At 48.6% G+C, this 20,251-nt stretch overlaps 1 protein-coding gene across 3 annotated transcripts in view; it reads left to right on the top strand.

Annotated features, from left to right (window-relative positions):
- The first annotated feature begins 734 nt into the window (after positions 1 to 734).
- ZFP64 (ZFP64 zinc finger protein) overlaps positions 735 to 20,251 on the top strand; it is a 72,134-nt gene continuing 52,617 nt past the window's right edge. The window contains exons 1-4 of one of the 3 annotated variants that reach the window (XM_043478951.1): positions 735 to 945; positions 3,933 to 4,172; positions 17,485 to 17,646; positions 19,091 to 19,153. In XM_043478951.1, the coding sequence (XP_043334886.1) occupies positions 900 to 945; positions 3,933 to 4,172; positions 17,485 to 17,646; positions 19,091 to 19,153 (511 nt within the window). In that variant the 5' untranslated portion in view covers positions 735 to 899. The remainder of the gene's footprint in view (positions 946 to 3,932; positions 4,173 to 17,484; positions 17,647 to 19,090; positions 19,154 to 20,251) is intronic. The other 2 variants (XM_043478948.1, XM_043478947.1) reach the window with 2 other exon arrangements.

The raw sequence follows: 20,251 nt of genomic DNA, 5'->3' as shown, positions 1-20,251 counted from the left end.
GGAAGCACAAAAGCCTTGAGGCTGGAAAGAGCTTGGGGCTGGCGCCTGAGGGGAGAGGGAACAGCAGGTGAAGTCAGACGAGCGCGGGGTCAGATCGTGGGGAGCAGCGCCCACGGCATCAGGAACTTCACCTTGTCACTTAGAAGGCTGGTCCTCGGGCCTCCCCCCGGACCCACCGAGTCAGAAACTCTGGGCTGGCCCCGCGGCCTCCGTCCTAACAAGCTCTCCGGGTGGTTGTGACGCACACAAGAGTTGGCGGACCCCCGGGGCCAGGGGTCTTGCCCCAGAGACCGATCCCAGTTGCCACCCAAGCACGTGAGCACGGTCCTCTTTATTTCACTCCTGGGCAGGGGGCCCGCCCCACGCACCCAGCCAGCTGCTGCCGGCTCGGTCGTCTTCTGCAAACCACTGGGGCGACCCGGCTGCCCGGACTCGGCGGGGACCAGGCGCCCAGAGCGGCAGGTGCAAAGGCGCCAGAGCCGGGGTGGGGGTGCCAAACGCGCCGGCCCAGCCCTCCTGGGCGCGGACAGGGGGCCTGCTGCTGCAGCCCCGCGGGGTGGGGGGCGCATCCCTCGCTACCCGCGGCCGCCCCACCGCGTGAGCGCCTTCCGGACCCCGGGGGGACCCCGCGGCCCGGGGCGTCGGGATTGGCCGGCTGCTTCCCCCGGGAGCCGCAGCGGCGAAGCCAGGTTGGTGCGGCCGGGCCGGGCCAGCGCCCTCTAGGCAGCGGAAGTGGCGCTCGCTGTACATCCGTCCTCCCCGCCTCGCGGAGTTGGGAGAAGGAAGGCTGGGGGGGTGGAAAAATAAAAGGAAAAGTCCCTGCACCATGTAGACCCGCGCGCCCCGCGCCCTGGCACCCCGGCCGGCCGGGGACCCCCCTCGCCCCCCAGCCTGCGGCCATGAACGCGAGCAGCGAGGCCGAGAGCTTCCCGGGCTCGGTGCAAAGTAAGTGCTTTTCCGGGCGCAGTGCGCGCTCCGGGGCCCGGGCCCAAGCACGCCTGCGACGCAGCGGGCAGGCCCGGGGCCCCGAAATCGGGGTGACGGCCCGGAGCCGGCGTCTCGGGGACCGCGGCGGGCGCGCCGGGCTGGAGGCGCCGGGGTGGGCCGGGGGCGGGCGCTCCCGACCCGGCGCGAGGCGGGGGCGCTCGCCAGCCTCCAGAGAGCCCCCCGGCAGGGGGCGGTGGGGGAGGGCTGGCGGCTCCGACCATCGCCCACCCGCTCGCGGCTTTCCCCGCCCCCGGCGCAGCCTGGAGGTGGATTTGGGGTAACCGCGGCCACGCTGATGGGAAAACTTCTGTCTCGGTGGCCCCGAATCCTTGAAGTCTGGGGTTCGGAGGACTGCACGAGGTCTGGCTGGCTGGGCTTGCCGGCTTCCTGGAAAGCCTTGTCCACGTTCAAGGTGGAGATCTGAATGGGGAAAGGGGCCGTGGGCGTGTTCTTTGCGTTTTGAGTTTGGGGTTCGTTTTCATTATGATGACAGCCTTTTTCAAGCCCGTGGTGTCGCCGGGCTCCTTGATTCCTTAAGTGTAGACCAGGGGCTGAGCGCGAACCAGCCACCTGGGAGCTCCAGCGCTTATTTTTTAAAAAGGAGGCGGGGGGGGGGGGTGGTGAGGAAGCTCTCTGGGCCCCACCTACCAGGCGGTGGGGCCGGGGTTGAGCGGAGGAGGTTGGCCTTGCCCTGGGCGATTCGGAGGCACAGGAAGTTTGAGAACCCCTGGCACTTGTTAGATGTGACTGTTAACGACTTGGAAGACTCTGGCTCCCAAACTTGTCTATGTGTTCCCTGCATAACTTGGGAAAAGCGCAGATTTCCCTAAACCTCAGTCCCCATTCACCCCACCTCCAATAGACTCGGTATCTCCGAAGTGGGGCTCGGACGTGTCCGTGTTTAAACAACCCACCCCAGCCCTTATTCTGATGCCCAGACAGGTTTGGAGAACTTTGCAAGGATAAAGAGGCTCCTCAGGCGGCGCCAGGGGTAAAGAACCCGCCTCCCAATGCTGGAGACGGAAGAGTCACAGGTTCAATCCCTGGCTTGGGAAGACACCCTGGAGAAGGGCACAGCAACCCACTCCAGTGTCCTTGCCTGGAGACACCCATGGACAGAGGAGGCTGGCAAAGATAAAGGAATTCTTTTTGTTGATGATGCAAAAAAAAAAAAAAAATTAGACCCAGTGTTTTCTATTGGGTCTCAGTTCATTACAGATTTTCATAGGGGATATTTTCAAATTCAAATAGGACCCCTCAGTAATAACCCCATCACGTGACACGCTGGGGACCCCTGTGCTGGCCTTTTACAAGCACCATCTCATTTAATTCTCCTAACCATCCTATGAAGCAGAAACTTCACCACATCTCCTCCCGGATAGCAGTCCTCCCATTACGGAATCTCAGCGATGCAGGCATTACGTCTCTTGATTCCTTGTCTTCCTCTTAGCTTGGGCACCTCAGTAGCTACAGGAAGACAGTGTTCCAGAGAAGAGAAATGTCACATCCTTCTATCCATTGATTTCAGTGTTTGCAAGATGGCTTATAAAACCACCATGCTCAGTGCAAAGTATCTTTTCTTAGAAGTCAACCAAATTGTCTTTCTGCACAGAGATGTCTTGTCTTGGTTGTAATGGGACATTGGACATAATGCAAATATTTTATAATTTTTTTTAAAAATTATGAAGGAAGGATGTCAACTGTATATGCACAAAGGTAGTTTTCATACTATTTAGACTCAGGGAAAATTGGCAATACTATACAAACCTTATAGTTAGAAATTATGAGGCTTAGAAAATATGGAATAATGTGTTATCATTAAATAATTATATACATATATATATATAAAGAGATTTCAGTGATAGAGCACAATGCTTGTACCACAGTATTGGGGGAAAGATTAATTTACAATGCACTCTGATATAAACAATTTTTAATTGAAAATGAATGGAAGAAAATATTTTGTAATGTTCATGGTAGCCATAGGTGGGAAGACTGTAATTTTCCCTCCTTGCTTCCTCTCTCCCAAATTTTCTGTTATCAACATGAATTTCCTTGTAATAAGGCAAAGAAAACTTTTAATATAAAAATTCAGTTTGTCTTATTAGTTAGAGACTTAGTCATTGTATTTCTTTATTTAATAAACATTTATATAGCGGTTTCTAATATAGTGCCAGGACTATGGTAAGCACTTTGCAAGTGTTAAATACAGTATTAATTCTTGATATTGTTTACTATAGTGAAATAATGTCTGTCAGGAATTAATTTTGCTTACAAGTAACTAAACTGAACTATACTGGCCTAATTAGAAGTCTGGAATTGATTGATTCTAGGGTTGATTTAGGGGATCAGTGAAGTAAAGTTTTGTAGAGATCTTACTGTTTACCTCATGTTACAATATGGCTGCAGAAGCACCTGGCATCACATCTGCATTCAAGGCTGAAGGGAGATGAACAGTGCCAACCATGTCAGCTCCCTTTTTATCATGTTTTTCCCTGAAGCTCCTCCAGCACTGTGCTGGAGGGATTCCCAAGTTTGTCATGAACCAAAATTATTCAGGCTAGTGGTTCTCATGATGAGGGAGAGGGTTGGAATAGTGGGAGCATTAGTTTTCATAATGACTGAGAAGTACAATTACATTTTATCTGAGATAGGAGATGGTCCTTTGAAGTGCAAGGTAGCCTCTTGAAGTGCAGGGAAGAACCTTCTTGCATGAAATACCACTAGTGCCCCCACAGGGAATAATCAGGAGCATTACTTGGGTGGGTGTGTTGCTGCTGGGCAGAACTGAGGTTCTGTGTGCAAGAAGAGGAGAGTGGAATAGATATTGGGCCAGCAGCTAGCCACGTCTGCCACCGTGCCCGTTTTTCTTACGTGGGTCTGGTGTGTGTTGTCATTCCAAGCTGTCTGAAATTAACCTGTGGCTCCCCCTTTGTCCCATGGAGTTCCAGGTGGCACAACAGTGCTGGTGGAGCTGACTCCCGACATCCACATCTGTGGCATCTGCAAGCAGCAGTTTAACAATTTGGACGCCTTTGTAGCTCACAAGCAGAGTGGCTGCCAGCTGACCAGCACGTCTGGGGCGGCGCCCAGCACGGTCCAGTTTGTATCGGAGGAAACGGTGCCTGCCACCCAGACCCAGACCACCACTCGAACCATCACCTCCGAGACCCAGACGATCACAGGTATGGTTGGGGGGTGGGGTAGTCACTTAGGGTTGGCCTGGCTGTGTCCCAGACGCCTCTACAGATCTTGTTAAAAATATAGACATCCAGGGCCCACCCCCTAGGATTGCTGATTCATTATTTTTAACAAGCTCCATGGGGAAGCTAGCTGCCTGGCTAGGTTTGGGAACTGCTAGGTTAAAACATTAAGTGGTAGCAGTTATAAATTGTCACATGCTAAACAAAACTGCCAGACAAAAACCAGGTTTTTAAAACAAAACCAAAAAAAACCCCTATATACCAAGAAAAAAATACTTGCAGGAAATGGTAAAAAAGGAAAAAGTGGTTATTTGGGGTGGTGGAAATAAGTGTGTGATTCCTGAATTTGCATTATTTGTGTAAAGGACAAAAAAATGTTTAAGAAATTTTTTAAATCTATAAACAAGTATTGATGACTCCCCTTCCCTGTGCCGCCAACCAGAAAAACAGAAAAGTTCATCCAAGTTCTTGGTCGTGTCCAAAAGAAACCGCAGATGGATCCAAAAGTTAAATGTGCACAATGAAACCGTCAAAGTTGTAGGAAAAAAACTATACACACGCGGAGACACCCACTCACTCACACACCCCTATGCTTACTCCTTTCTAATCTGCCTTAAGGGACAAGACAGATCACTTTAAATATAGTAAGTCACCCATTTATGAGATAGTTGGTAGACACACTGTTGGATCCTGTGGGAAAATAGAGAATGTATTTGATAGCTAAAGGCATTCACATTTTTAAATCAAAAAATATATTTATTAGTACAGTGCCTTCCAAAGAAAGCAGATTATAGGATTGCCCCCCCCCAAAAGAAAAAGAATTGTTATGTAGTTGCAAATAAAGTTACCATTTTTCCAAAGTAAAAGCAATGTATAAAAAAAGCCTGAAGACAACTGGGGGGAAAAAAATGCAGTACATGTGACTACAGCCTAACATCCTTCATATATTAAAAAAAAAAAAAAAAAGTCCTAAAAATCAATCAAAGGACTAAGTGGAAAAGTCAGCAAAGAGCAGCAGTTGCTGCTCAAGAGCCAGTAAGTAGACAAGGATGCACCATTGCCTCATCATCACTCAATAATAAAGAAATGCAAATCAAATACTGCTTCCCTTTCCTTTCTGGAGATATTCATTCAAATAAGCCAGGAAATTTTGTGATATCTTTCAAACTTTAATTCTTACATTTAAAATCTTTCAAATTTTAAAATATACACATTTACCCAGTATGTGCGCTTTTATAGGTATTTATCCTATAAAACTTGACAAGTAAAAATGTACAAGGGTGTTTACGGATATACTGTAAAGAAAATGGAACCTTTGTAACATATATGTCAGGAGGAGATTAGATGAATAAATGCCACAGATAGATAATGAATAATAACCTAATAATTAATTCGATGAATAAATTCAGACAGTGGAATGTGACTTAGCTCTGAAAAGGAGAGCTAGATCTGTGTACCCACATAGAGTCTCAAGGTAAATATAAACAGGCATATATATGCACACATATTATATTCAAGGAAAGCTTCTAGAACAGAAATGAGGCAGGTAATGTTAAAGAGAGAAGTCACCTCTGCAAAAGTCGTTAGGGGATGGTGGGGACTCTGGTGAAACAGAGAAGGTTGCTCTTTGGATTCAATCAGTTAGATATTTGGGTTTTTCCGAGAAACTGAAAGATGTAAAATTTCGCAAATTTTAAAACTTTGTTAGGAAACTTCCCTGTCAGTTCAGTGGTTAAGACTGTGCTTTCACTTCAGGGAGTACAGATTTGATCCCCAGTCAGGGAACTAAGATCCCACATGCCAGGCGACGAGGGGGAAAAAAAAAACTTTGTTGGTCAAACAAAATACATCTGGAGCTTGATCGAGCCCATCAGCCACTTCTGACTTGTTTTCAATGTTTTGCAAACAGTTAATTGGGAGCTAAGATGTGGAGAACCTCCGAAGTGGGGGTACCAGCTTCTACCTTATCAGTTGTACGTTGATGCTGTGTCTGAATTTTTTGGCAGCAGGTGAAGTTTTGTGGTTGTTTGATTAATGCATTCAAAATCACGTTTCTGCTGAGATTTGTTAAGCATTAAAATATAATTGATCACCTCACAAACTTTAATCAGGTTACCTTGAGGTCTTCCCACTTTTTCCTGAGTTTCTCTTAATCTCATCTTAGAGGAAATCACCAAGAAAGTGTTCGAACTGAAACCCACCTTAGAGATGAGCCTGGTACCACCTTCTCATCTTACAGCTGGACAAAGTGAAGCTGCAAGTGGAGATGAGAGATGGTCAGGGTCCCAGCACAGGTCCAAGACAGTCCTGGGACTTACGTCCCTTGGCCTTTGCCCTCATGGTCTTCTCCCTGAAGATTTAGTGTTGGGTTATCTGTTCTCAGAAGCAAACTCCCAGTCACCCCGCACACCAGTGTGAAGCCTGGGACCCGAGGCCCCAGCGCAGGGAGGCCTCAAGGCCCTTCATCCGTGGCCATTGCATCTTCCTGGGCGCTGAGCCTTCGCTGATGCCGTTCCCTCTGCCTGAAACGCCTTTCCCGCCTTTGCCCGGCTGACGCCAGCTCAGGCAAGGCGGTTCAGGGCCATCTGCACACGGGACCTGGCTCCGTCTCGGGACACCCCCTGCGCTCTGAGCCACAGTAGCCGTGATGCTGTCCTTTCTGTTTTCCGAACGAGCCGCTTTACCCTGGGCCTTTCTGTGTGTTGCTCCCTCTGCCTTGAACTGACCTAACGCTGGGGCGTGTGTCAGAGCTGGGCTTAACTGCATTGCCTCGAAGAGCCCCCCCGAGACCACACACATGTGCGCTGTCCTCTCCGATCAGGTCCCCGTAACTAAATGATCGTTTGCAGAACAAACTTGAGGTCTGTCCCACTGCTGAACCGTAAGCGCCATGAGGTCAGGGGCTGCCTTTGGACCCCCAGCCTCATTCCCGGCACGGGTTCTGTGTGGATGAATGCACGGGGGCCCGCGTCTCACGTCCACTGGTGAAGCTGACCCCACACCACGTAACCGCCCCTTCCTCTGTCCTAGTTCTCGGCTCGGAGACCTTCACCCACCTCCTGGCATCTCCACGGCCCCGCCCTTGTTCACGGTAGCCGTGCCTGTTTTGCTGACCGCCCTATATCCCTAGGCACCCACTGCTGGAGGTTCCCCACCACACAGAGCTGACGGGGGCGCCGCGCACCGGAGACGGGCTGCTGGACCTTCATCCCGGCCCGCAGCCCTGGGCTCTGGGCATGTCGCTCACTCAGTATTCCTCGTCTGCAGAAAGGGATTATTAAAAAGGGTACCTAATACTAGTAGGTGCTTCCCAGGTGGCTCAGGGGTACAGAATCTGCCTGCAATGCAGCAGACGCAGGTTTGACCCCTGGGTTGGGAAGATGCCCTGAAGAAGGAAATGGCAACCCACTCCAGTATTCTTGCCGGGAAATCCCATGGACAGAGGAGCCTGGCGGGCTACACAAAGAGTTGGATGTGACTTAGTGAGTAGACAACAAACAAATACTATTGGGTTGTAGAATTAGGTGCCTAATATCATTGGGTTATTGTGAGACTCTGCAGTAATCCAAATAAAGGACCTGGGACAGTTGTTGGACTCAGTAAACGACCGCTTTTATTAACATGAAGGGCTTCCCTGGTGGCTCAGCTGATAAAGAATCCGTCCGCAATGCAGGAGACCTGGATTCGATCCCTGGGTGGGGAAGATCCCCTGAAGAAGGGAAAAGCTACCCACTCCAGGATTCTGGCCTGGAGAATTCCATGGACTGTATAGTCCATGGGGTTGCAAAGAGTCGGACACGACTGAGCGACTTTCACTTTCTTAGCATCAAGATGAGCGCACACCTGACGTTAGCAGGACGCTGGGTCTCTGCCTGACCCAGCTGCTCTCCCTGCGTGTGCCTGCAGCTCTGCCCCCAAACAAGCAGCATCTTGCTTCCCCCCGCCCCCATTCTTCTACAGTGGTTGTTTTGGTTTGCTGGGTCCAGCTTCCCCAGAGTTTGGGCTTCAACGTTGCAGCAGCAGCAGTTTGGACCGGGGTCCCTGGGGATCTTGTTAAAGGTGCTGGTGCCAGGGCTGCACCTCCGGATCCGCCTGGCTGAGGCGCGGGCATCTGCATGTTTAACAAGCTCCCCGGGGGTTCCAGGCCTCGACCCAGCTGGAAAGGTGCTCACCACCCGGCCCCCACCCTGGCAGATTCCTCTCGATACCCGCACCCAACCCTTGTCCAGGGCCCTTGGTCCCTCCTCAGTCCTTGATTAAACCAGACCCTTCCTCCTGCTCAGCCGCTTCGGTATTTGCGACCCCATGGACTGTAGCCCACCAGGCTCCCCTGTCCGTGGGATTTTCCAGGCAAGAATACTGGAGTGGGTTGCCATGTTGGGTATAAAGTAAAATTTATTCTCTGCCTGCTAGCTTTGAAAGCTGCCTATCATTTGGCGTTTGATTTGAGAACTTCTCTATAAAAGCAGTAAAATTAGATCTTGACGCTGGTGGAAAAAACTAGCATCCTGCATGCATTTTTCTGAGTTCCCCCGTTGAAGTCATGGGGCCTGGGGTCAGGCCCCCGTGTTAAAGTCTTGGCTGCAGAGGGCCTTAGGAGCTGTGTTATAAGAGCTTGTGTTGTCTCCTTTTTAAAGTGGGGACAAAAATACGTAGAAAGGCCATGGAACTTGGTAGTGGAGAGAGTCTGGGTTCCTGAGTCAGACTGCCTGTCTGGGTTCAAATCCCAGCTACATCACTTCCCATCCAGGTAACCTCGGGCAGGTGACTTAGAGTCTCGGGGTCTCCATTTGCCCAGCTGTAAAACAGGAGAGTGATGATGGTACTCACCTCAGAGGGTCGCTGCCAGAGGCTCCCACATGGTAGACACTCCAGCTGTCAGGGTTAGTTCTCATTACTTAATTACTGAACCAGAGGACTGTAGAAATTAAGTGAAACGGCACATGGAAAATTTTACGCAGGCCCTGACTCATGGCAAGCCTCCAGACAGTATTAGTTGAATTATCACTGACTTTTCCTGCCTCTTCTGGTTCATTCCTACTTTTTTAGGACCCAGGTTAAAAGTCACCTCCACCTAGAAGCTAGCCATGATTTCTCCCTCCCTTCCCCACCCCGAAGGTTAGGTTCTTCACCGCTTCCTCAACCAGCACTTATCACAGTTGCCATCAGTTTATTTGGTAACAAGCAGTCTTTAGTCAGAGAAGTGAATTTAGATGTTCCTGGGATCAGGCAGGGGCAGCAAATACGGCAGCAGGTCAGCTGTGAGCGGGAGCGGGCGTCGCTGGGAGCTGGGTTAACTCCCCGGGCGCGGGCCATGCTGTCCCCCTGCTGAAGAGAGTCCAGAACGTCCACGTGGGACAGGGCAGCTCTGACTGCAGGGACGGGCTGAGAACAGAACTCTGTTATCCTGCCTGAGCCTCAGCGCCCCGGGCGCCCCTCCTGCCCCGCCGCTCTGCTGCGCTACCGATTTTATCTGATGCTCCAGCCTTCTCTGCACCTCAGCACGGTCACTAAGACATCAAGTCATAGGCTTGTCCCCGCTTCCTGACAGCCTCCAGTGCAGGCTTCCTAGACGCCTCCTCGCGGAATCATCTACCACGAGCCCCAAACATCTAAAACTCTTATGTGCCTCCAGGCACCCTCTGACTGAGACCCTCCACAGCCCCCGTGGGGTGAGGGCTCCCCTACTGTAAGGAGTAATCAACTTATTCAACTACAGGTGTGTCCCTGGTGGTCTTTGGCCAGAGGTCATTGACCTGCGGAAGACCCAGCCCACCTAACTGATGTTGAAAGCCTAAAAAACAGAATTATCTGAAGGCTCAGTTTGGCCTGTGGGCCTCAAAGTAGTGGGTTGTTTTGTTTTCTTTTCTTAATTTTAAATGACCCTTATTCTGTATTTGCAAAACAACTAATTAATGGTAAGCAAGGTAGTGGTTTAACTTCTAGTTTACTAGACTATAATCTCCCTGGTTTAGTCACTAAGTCATGTCCAACTCTTGCGACCCCAGGGACTGTAGCCCGCCAGGCTCCTCTGTCCATGGGATTTTCCAGGCGAGAACACTGGAGTGGGTTGCCATGTCCTTCTCCAGGGGATCTTCCCGACCCAGGGATCGAACCTGGGTCTCCTGCACTGCAGGCTGACTCTACCGACTGAGCTACGAGGGAAGCCCCATAATCTCCCTGGAGCAGGGACTAATCAGTCTTGCTTTCCGGCCACCCAGCAGCAGGCCTGGCACATCCTAGGCGCTCAGTAAAAGTTACCAAGTAAATGCAGGAGGGGGCGCAGTTCGGATTCAACTCGTTCCAGTCCATGAGGTTCATGGCACGGCGCCGGCTCCATCATGAGGGCCCGGTGAGGGCAGCTCTGGGACTGGCGGGCGCCAGATGCTGGAGCCAAGATAATAGAGATGCTTCCCTTGGAGGATTCCAAGCTTGTCCGGGAGCAGAGGAGAACTTAGTTGTAAGATATACAAGCCCAGCCATGTGTGACAGTACCCCCTCGTGCAGAGAGTTCATGGAGTAGGCTGGTCTTGGCGGGGAAAGCCACGGGGAAAAATGATGAGTGATCACACGCATGATAGACCTTGAGAATCTCACCGGCCTTTGGGAGGAAGACAGCGGGAGCGGGGCATATCCTCCCGATGGTCTGGAGGTGGGGAAGCTGATCCCTGCTGCTGAAGGGGAGCTCTGACCACAGTGGCTGGAGATGATATAGGGTGTATGGGGTAGCAGCCCCTGCTTTGATCTGGCCTTTATTCTGAAGGAGCTAGGGAGCCACTGAAGGTTGTCGAGTGTGTGAGCAATTTAGTAAAACAAACTAGGTCGTGAGTTGCCTGGAGGATCCGGCAATAATAATAGTAACAGCTAATTCTTGTGTGTGTGTGTTAGTCGTTCAGTCGTGTCTGACTCTGTGACCCCAGGGGCTGCAGCCCGCCAGGCTCCTCTGTCCATGAGATTTCCCAGGCAAGAACGCCGGAGTGGGTGGCCATTTCCTCCTCCAGAGGATCTTGCCCACATCAGGGATGGAACCCACGTCTCCTGCACCGGCAGGCGGATCCTTTACTGCTCTGCCACCTGGGAAGCCCGGCTAATTCTTACGTGCTGCTTGTTATTGTGCCAAGCAGTTTTCTCACTGTGTGAAGCAGGTTTTCACAACTTCAGTTGTTAGCGAATTTAACGTTTAATTCAAAAAATTAAAATTTTGCAACATATATTAGATACTAATAATCATTACCCCGTTTTACCCATAATGAACTAAAGCACAAAGGCGTTAAATAACTTGATCTAGGTGACAGAGCCAGATAGGGGCTGGAAGCCAGACCTGGGGCTGGAAGCCAAGCTCTCAGACTGCAGAAGCTGTGCGTCTGGCCGCCCCTCAGCACCCTTGGTAAAGTCCTCATCGCAGTCTTTCTCGCAAGAACCCGCTGGAGCTTCAGTGAAAGACGGAGATCCCCAGCCTCCTCCTTAACAGCCCCATCTGGGTGGTTCTGAGCGGGGTCCTGGGAGTCTGGGCCAGTCAGTGAGGCTCAGGTTAGTTCAGATGCTTTTGGTTGCTCTTAACACTAAGCTTCAAGAGGGCTGGAGTGTGAGGTTCTGCTCATCCCAGGATAAGAGCTGGCCGGGCAGACCCAGGGTTTCTGCCTTGTCTTGCTCTCCCGGGCCGTAATGCTCCTCGTGGCCACAAGGTGGCTGCTTTCCTCCTCAAGTCTTCACTCAGCCCAGCTCAGGGATGCGGAAAGGGACCTTCTCTTTAACAGAGAGGAAATGCTTCCCTAGGAATCCCAGGTTCTATTGGCTAAGATGGGTAACAGGCCCAGTTCCACTGTCTCGCTGTAGCCAGGCCAGCAAGGGTCATGGAGAAGGGGCTTAGCTGTGGAATTCAAGCCCAGAGCCCTTCTGGCCACCCACTGTCCTGCCACTGCCCTCCTGGAATAGTCTCGGGCAGCAGTTCTCAAAGCTGGTATGCAAAAGAATGGAAAATGTGTGTAAATTACAGCTATAAATATCCCCAGACCTCGCATCAGAATCTCTGCTTCCTGATCAGTTTTGAGAACCACTGGGCCAGGAGAGAGGCAGGAAGGAACTCTATCCTGGCAGTGTCTAGAACTCTGGACACTATCGGTGGCGATGTCTGGCACATGGGTGCTTCTTTTTCCAAAATAGATGATATGTCCACAGCAAACCACAGTGTCTTTGTCCCGGTTCCGAACCGCAGGGCAGGCAGGTCTGATCGGTCCAGCTTCTGTGCCCGTGTCTGCCCCCAGACCAGCCGGCTGCCGCAGAGAGAGGGGCAGGGGCAGGAATCAGGAGCTGCCGTTGGCCTCAGCCCTTGGAACCGGGACCTGCAGATCAGGTGTGGATGACATGAGGGGAAACCCTTTAGAAGAGCGTGAGACCACCTTTCCTTACAGAATTCCTTACAGAATTCTCCCAGGAGTGAATGCTGAGTTTGATTCACTCGAATCACGACCCCTAAATGTGAGCCGTGAGCATGGACAGTATGGGGAAAAGCAAACAGTAGATTTAAGTATGTGACTGTGAAGGAGTAGCCTTGATTTGTAAAGATCATTTACAAGTAAATGAGAAAAAAGTCAAAATTTAATAACAAAAAATAAAAAGAGCTAATAGCCTGAATAGGCAGTTCATAAAGAACATATGTGAATGAATAAAATATAGTGAAAAGGGATTCTTTACCAATTATGAAAGAAATGCAGATTAAACTAAAATGATCTCATATTGTCCTGTCAGATAGTCTGTGTGATAGCCAAGGTGAAGGGGAGAATATATATTGATTTAGATTTCCCTGAAGGTCTTATAGTTATGAGTCACCAAGCCATAAAATGACCATTCCATTTTGACCCGGTTCTTCAGCTTACAGGAAGGTATCCCGAGAAACTAAAGAGATAAGTTAAAATTTTTGGATAGCTGTTATTTATAAAGGTAAGCCCCTAGAAACCAACGCAATGTCCAAAAAAGAGGAAAGGGTTCATTTAGCTGGGACGGCCAAAATGGTGGCACGTTACGTAGCCATGAGAAATGGTGTTTTGGATGAATTGATAACGTGGCAGCATGCTTTCATACAGCAAAACTGTTTAATAAAATTGTTTAATCGTTTAATAAGAAAGAAAAGAATACAAAATGATTGAAGCTGTGATCTCAGTTCTATATTTTTAAAATCTATGTAAAAAGAATCCATGAGCCATCTGATCCATCACTAACTCAACAGGTGTTCCTTGAGGCCCTGACCTGTGCCAGAATTCTGTGAGGCTCTAGGAGACAGTGATGGAGGGAAATACACGTCCTCACTGGGCTCATCCAAGCGAATGGCGGAGAGGAAGGTCATCAGATACGTCACCACGTAGCTAGTTAACAGCAGAGATGAGTGCTTCGGGGAGAGTACAGAATTCCGTAAGCGCGTCGTGCAGGGGGCACGTTGCCACGTGGGGACAGCGTTGCTCTGCTTTTCTTCTCCACGCTTTTCTGTGCTCCCTGGATATTCTCCAGTCTGCGTTTTCTTTTGTGTTGACAATATAATACACTTTTAATTTTAAAAAAGAGAAAAGGATTAAAACTGGAGTTTTTAACTTGAGGAAGAGAAAGAGAAGCCAAGGGACTTGGGAGACGTGGACGACCTCAGATACTCGTGGGAAGAGCTGCAGGGGGCCCCTGTGAGCTCAGCGGGCCTCAGACACCAGTGGGTCCTAAGCTCAGAGAGCGGTTTTGGCTCCCTATGAAATTCATGAGACAGTCTTACTTTTTAAGCAACATCATGAGTGAATAACTGAACACCCGAGGTACTCCTGCTACAAACCGAGACTGCATATAACAAGCTGTGTGTTTCAGAGGCGCAGCTGGGCACAGCGGCAAGCCAGGGAGAGCCCCAGAGTCAAACAGAACCAAAAGCAGGGGTGAGGCTGTGAGCTGCTGGGGCTGCAGGGAGGGCGTGGGGGCTGATCCAGAAACACTGCACTGGATTGTAAGGGCCACCCATGGGGGAGGCGAGGCCTTGAACTCTGGGAGAAAGTTAAAAATGAGACTCCCCCATCCCACCCACACCCCTAGAAAGCAGCAGCTCATGCTACAGATCACCCCAGTGGAAAGAAGGGTTGAGAACATTCTTCCCTGGGGGTGAGTTCACGCCTCTGCTAGAAGCGCTTCCCCCGCTCAGCAGATCTGGGTGCTTGGGGTTGTCCCTGCTGCCTTCACGTCTGCTGGACACTCAGATTCCACTATTTATGCCAAATCTGAAGACAGACAAGGGACCCCCCCCAAGTGACCCCTCCAGTTGGATGCCTCCCCCAAAGACACCAAAAGCACGTGCAGCAAAGGCAAAAATAGACCAGCAGGACTGCCCCAAACTTCTGTGCGCCTAAGGAAACAGCCAGCAGAATGTAAAGACAGCCTCCTGGGTGGGAGGAAATACTTGCAAACCAGACTTCTGAAAAGGAGCTGCCGCCCAGAATACTCTCACGGTTCCCCTTTGCTGGGACTCTCCACAGAAGAGATGCTGAGGCTTGTGGGGGCGGGGCAGGGGGCGGTCAGCAGACAGGCCGGCCGTCTCCAGATAGGGTGGGAATCCCAGGCTCAGGACCATCCCGAACCCCGGACTCACCTCCCGGAGGGTTACAGACTCCGCAGCCGGACTGTAGGGAGTGCCTGGCCACCCTCACAACCCCCCACCCCCCACCCCTGTGCCCCCAGTCTTCTTTCTGTCCCATTTACGTCGGGGTGGCATGACCAGCCGGGGGAGCCTGTGGGTCCTGTGACCGGGGAAGCCCCCCGGTCCCAGACAAGTGGTTGCTCCCCCTCAGCCTAGATCATTCCCGCTCAGAGTCTGGTGCCCAGTTCTGTTCAGCTGTGGGGATTAGTGTTTATTAAGACTCAGCTGAGGCCATATCCTGCACTACTGATGCTCTCATGTAGCTTCCCGATATCCTCGTGAAGCCGGCACAGTGATTATCCCCACTGACGGGCGAGGAAACTGAGGCCTAAAGGAGATCCTCGGCTGGCCTGAAGTCCCCCCCGTAGGAAGTGGCTGAGCCTGGACTCACGTCAGCTCAGAGACACGTGATAACACCTGAAGCGGGGCTGCAGCTGGGAATCAGCGAGATGGCTGCCGGCCCGGAGGCAGTCACCAAGGAATTGTCTCTGCACGTTTGTGAATGACCTGGATTATTATCAGGAATCACTGCTTTACTCACTTTGGCGGAGATGTGTGCATTTTTTGGGGGGGGAGCTATGTGTGTTCGGTTTAATTTTTGTTTGAAATGTCTCCTGAGATACTGCAGGATGATTCAGATTGAAAATGAAAAGTAACTGTGCCCAGAAATACCTAGAAATAGTAGTAGGGGGTCAGTTTGATATTGATGAAGCAAGTTTTGTTGCTGGAGAAACAACCATTGGTTTTTGCAAAGCAACAACTGAGAGAGATGGATTCCCTCAGTTAGACAAAGTTGGGTTAGGGTTCACTGCCGAGCTGCATGGAAAAGTACGGTCTGCACCATTAGTTCTCAGACTTGTGTTTATCAGAATCACATGGGCCACCTGTTAGACCAGATTGCTGGGCCCACCCTAGAGTTTCTGGTTCAGTAAGCTGGGGTGGGGCCCAAGAATTTGCCTCTGTAGCAGATTCCTAGGTAAGTCCAGTGCTGCTGCCTGGGGACCCAGCACTGCTGGCTGGGGGCCACACTTGGAGAACCAGTAGCTAAATCCCACAGATGAAGCATCTCAACAAGAGGCAGGTGTAGTTGATCAGGTCATCAGAGAGACTTGGCAAGAAGATGGAACTCCAGTTTGTCAGAATCTTTTGCCAGCTTTAAACAAAAGCCGCTGAACTCCCTGCTACATGTTTCAACTGAGAAGAATGGAAACCATGAGTTTGCTCAAACGCCAAACGCTGGTCCACCTGGTTGTTCTTTGACATACGTTGGGATGAAGTTGTCATTGCTCAAGTTGCCCAAGAGGTACATGCCAGGAACGTGGATTTCCTGTCAAATGTTCAATGAAGTCTCAAAGAACTCACTCAATACATATAAAATGTCTAAGGAATATCAATATATGTAAAATACCTAAAAGGAATATGAAAGCAATGCATTATCATGTGTTGAATTGACAGTTTTTAAAAATTTATTGTATATAAAATAATGTGACATCTTACGGTCTATAACATCTTAGCTTCAAAGAGAGAGAATGTTTAAGAGAAAATATAACTGGCACCTCAGACCTTTGGCATGAGTATTACTGCTTCAGCCAAAGCCGAAATAAGGAGTGATGTCAGGCCCGTGTTGATTTAAAGAAGTGTACTTTGTAAATACAGTGGAGAAGTGTCAAAGGTGGTGCCTCCGTGACTGAAGTTTGGGAAGCAGAACGTGACGTGGGCTCTCAAAATCATCAGGAGGGCCTCTCAGCCGGACAGGTTCACCAGAAGAAGTCCCAGAGGCTGTATTTACTCCTGTCTGCAGCCAGATCTCCATGTGACGATTACAGATACTACAGGAAGAGAGAAAACACATATTCCCAAACTGCAAACTATAAACTTAATTAACAAAGCAGTGAAAACAATTTTAAGAAAAGACATTTGGGACTGCCTGTTTTACCTGTTACAATGACAAGAGTGAAAGATGATAATGATGTTTGGTCTTCTTTTTATTCTTTTTCCCCCAAAACTTCAGTGAGAATATAAGGTTGTTTGGTGGGTTGGTTGGCTTCAGGAGTGCTTGAAGAGTATTTGTGTTTAGAGAGCATTCGTAGTTTGCCCAGAATTCCTTCAGTCAGTTCCTTTCTGGTTTTTGTAAGGATTTTGTGATAAAGCTTATGAAAGTACAGTACCTAATGCATTTGGGTGAAGTTAACAGAAAACCTACCTGGTATAAATGATACGACATTTCTTGTTTATTTAATGAGTGTAGATTTGAATGGGTTTCAGGACTCTGGCTCAACATCTCGCTTTATGGTTACAAAGGGGCTGCCTGAGATCCAGACATCACATCCTCATCAGACGTGTCCAAAGACAAATAGTAGGGCAACCAGGGCAGCAAGAATGAGTTTTCCTCAACGACCTCTCTTTCTGCCCCCACCTTTTTTTTAAATCAGGGAGAACATCTTTTCCAGAAACACCCCCAGCGGATGTTCTGTAGGGTCTCATTGGCTAGAACAGGGTCACGTGATCACCCCTAAGCAGCAAGAAACAGTGGGAAAACAATCTAACATATTTATTCTCACAAAGGGAAGTAGGCAAAGGGAGAGGCTACTGGGTATTCATATTATGAAAGTTAATAATCATCCTATCTTTCAGTTTCAGCTCCGGAATTTGTGTTTGAACATGGCTATCAAACGTATCTGCCCACGGAAAGCGACGAAAACCAGACAGACACTGTCATCTCTGTCCCTGCCAAGTCGCGTGCCAAAAAGCCCACCGCCCCACCTGCTCAGAAAAGGCTTAACTGCTGCTACCCAGGTAAAGGCGACGTTGAGTCCTGCTTGGGTAGAGAATTTGACATCTAACAGGTCCAGGGCTCGAACTCCTGAATTCCCGACAGCTGGGCAAAGATGTGCTCCAAACTGCCTGGCTTAGAAATCAACCCCACAGAATTTTCATCGTTACATATGACCCACCTCTCACTGTCTCTGGTCACCGTGCACTTGGACTCTAAGACGTTAACAGCCAAGGATCTCTGAATGGGACTAGTGAGAATTTCAGATTACTGTGAATTTTTCTTGGTGCCACAGCTTAGGACGATATCCAGAAAAACTGTCCCTTACTTACTTTAAAAAAGGGAAACAAAAAAACTTATTTGGAAATAATTTCAGACTTGGGGAAAAGTTGCAAAAAATAGTACAAAAAGTTTCTGAGCACCGTTTTGTTATTGTTCAGTCACTAAGTCGTGTCTGACTCTTTTCCACCCCATGGACTGCAGCATGCCGGGCTCCCCTATCCTTCACTGTCTCCTGGAGTTTGTTCAAATTCATGTCCATTGCAGTCGGTGAAGCTAGCTAACCATCTCATCCTCTCCCGGCCCCTTCTTTTCCCTTCAACCTTTACCTTTCATCTGGATTTCCCAAATATTAACATATTACATTTGCTTTGTTTTTTTTCTGGTGGTTGGTGGTTTAGTCGCTCAGTCGTGTCTAGCTCTTTGCGACCCCATGGATCACAGCCTGCCAGGCTCCTCTGTCCATGGGATTCTCCAGGCAAAAATACTGGACTGGGTTGCCATTTCCTCCTCCAGGGGATCTTCCCAACCGAGGAATCGAACCCAGGTCTCCTGCATTGCAGGCAGATTCTTTACCAACTGAGTTACAAGGGAAGCCCCTGTTTTTTTCTAAATATACATATATTTCCCCCAAAGTTGTAGACATGACTTTTACCTCTAAGTACCTCAATATATACTTCCTAGAAACAAGGAAATTCTTTTATAAATCCATAATCATCAAAATCAGGAAATTAACATTGATAAACGCTGTTATCAAACTGCTGACTTTATTAAGATTATGCCAACAGTCTCATTAACATCCTCTGTATCAAAAGAAAAATATTTTCCCCTTGGTCCAGGATCCAATTTGAGGTCACACATGGCATATAGTTCTCATGTGTCTTTGGTTTCCTTTAATGCTAAGCTTTTGTCTTTCATGAACTTGATATTTTTGCAAAGTAACCGGCCAGTTATTGCATCAAACGTTCATCACTTTGGGTTTGTCTGATTAGATTTCGGTGCAGCAGTTTGAGTAGGACACACAGAAGTGATGTTCTGTGCTTCTTGATACCTGGTATGAGGATTCACACTGATACCTGCTGGTCCTGTTACCATGGTATTGGTGTTCATCTGTGGGTTAGGGAGGTTGCTTCTCCATTCTAAAGTGACTGTTTCCCTCTGGCATTGATCTTTCCTTGCCTTTTTAAGGTTGCCAGTTCAAGACTGCCTATGGTATGAAGGACATGGAACGTCATTTAAAAATCCATACTGGTAAGTGGTCACACACATCCCCCCTCTGCTGGGAGGTGGGGGTCCAGACAGGTCAAACACATGATATGACACAGACCTCATTGGTCATCACAGGAATACAAATACAAATGAAATAAAAACAAGACGCTGTTTCTACACATGATTTTGTCAGAAAATGTTTAGAGCAAGAAAACTCAGTGCTAGAATCGATATGAGCAAACTTAGGAGTGGAAATGTGAACTGGTGTGGGCATTTTGAAAATTGATCTGCCAGAATTAATTACAATTTAAATGCACCTGCTCTTCTCATCTGGAGGAGAATATCCTATAAGCGTGTGTGTGTATGGTGTGTGTGTAATGACCGGTAAACAGAGCAAGAAGGGGGAGAATAGTAACTTTTCACTGAGGTATCTTTACACTGCATCATTGGATGGATACCTGAATGTGTTACTTTTGCAGTTTCCAAGGGGAAATTTAACAAAAACAATTTTAAAAGAAGAAAAAAAGATTGATGCATGGAAAAGAAAACCACGATGATTTCTTGTGATTTAACTTTCTTTAATGTATCATTTTTGTGTCTCCCAGACTTTACACATGGAGAAAGAATTGCTTTTAGGCTATTTTTAACAAAGTATTAGATGCTTATAAGTCAAATGATATAGTCATGTATAAATTCAATGAGTATCCATGTATATGAGGGAGGGACGCTGAAATTTGTCATGGGCATCACTAATTGCCCAAAATCTGCTCCTTAGCCTCAGATAAGTATCTATAAGATAAAATAAAGAAGACAGAATATCCAGCAGTTATCTCAGATATTCCTTGGCCAGGGCCAGTGATTGCTTTGTTGCACTGGGGTCACCATCAGGTCTAACCAGCCTCACAGCATCTTGTCATTTGAATTTCATCAAGTTATCAGACTCTGAAATTATTACGTTCCAGGTATTGGTAAGCATTCTCAATGTATCAAGCAATAAATCTCTCCTGGTGGGTTTCCTCTGTTGAAGTTCCATCAGTCACATAGAGCATATTCATCATTGCAAGTGTAAAGTGCTATCATGATTCATGAAACTTAGGGAAATATTATAAAAGTATCAGTGAGGACAGTGACCTGAAGTTC

Source organism: Cervus canadensis, chromosome 10 (assembly GCF_019320065.1).
Source record: "Cervus canadensis isolate Bull #8, Minnesota chromosome 10, ASM1932006v1, whole genome shotgun sequence".
In the NCBI taxonomy this organism is placed as follows: Eukaryota; Metazoa; Chordata; class Mammalia; order Artiodactyla; family Cervidae; genus Cervus; species Cervus canadensis.
The sequence above is the reverse complement of the archived record's forward strand: the minus strand, read 5'-3'. Positions and strand labels throughout refer to the sequence as shown.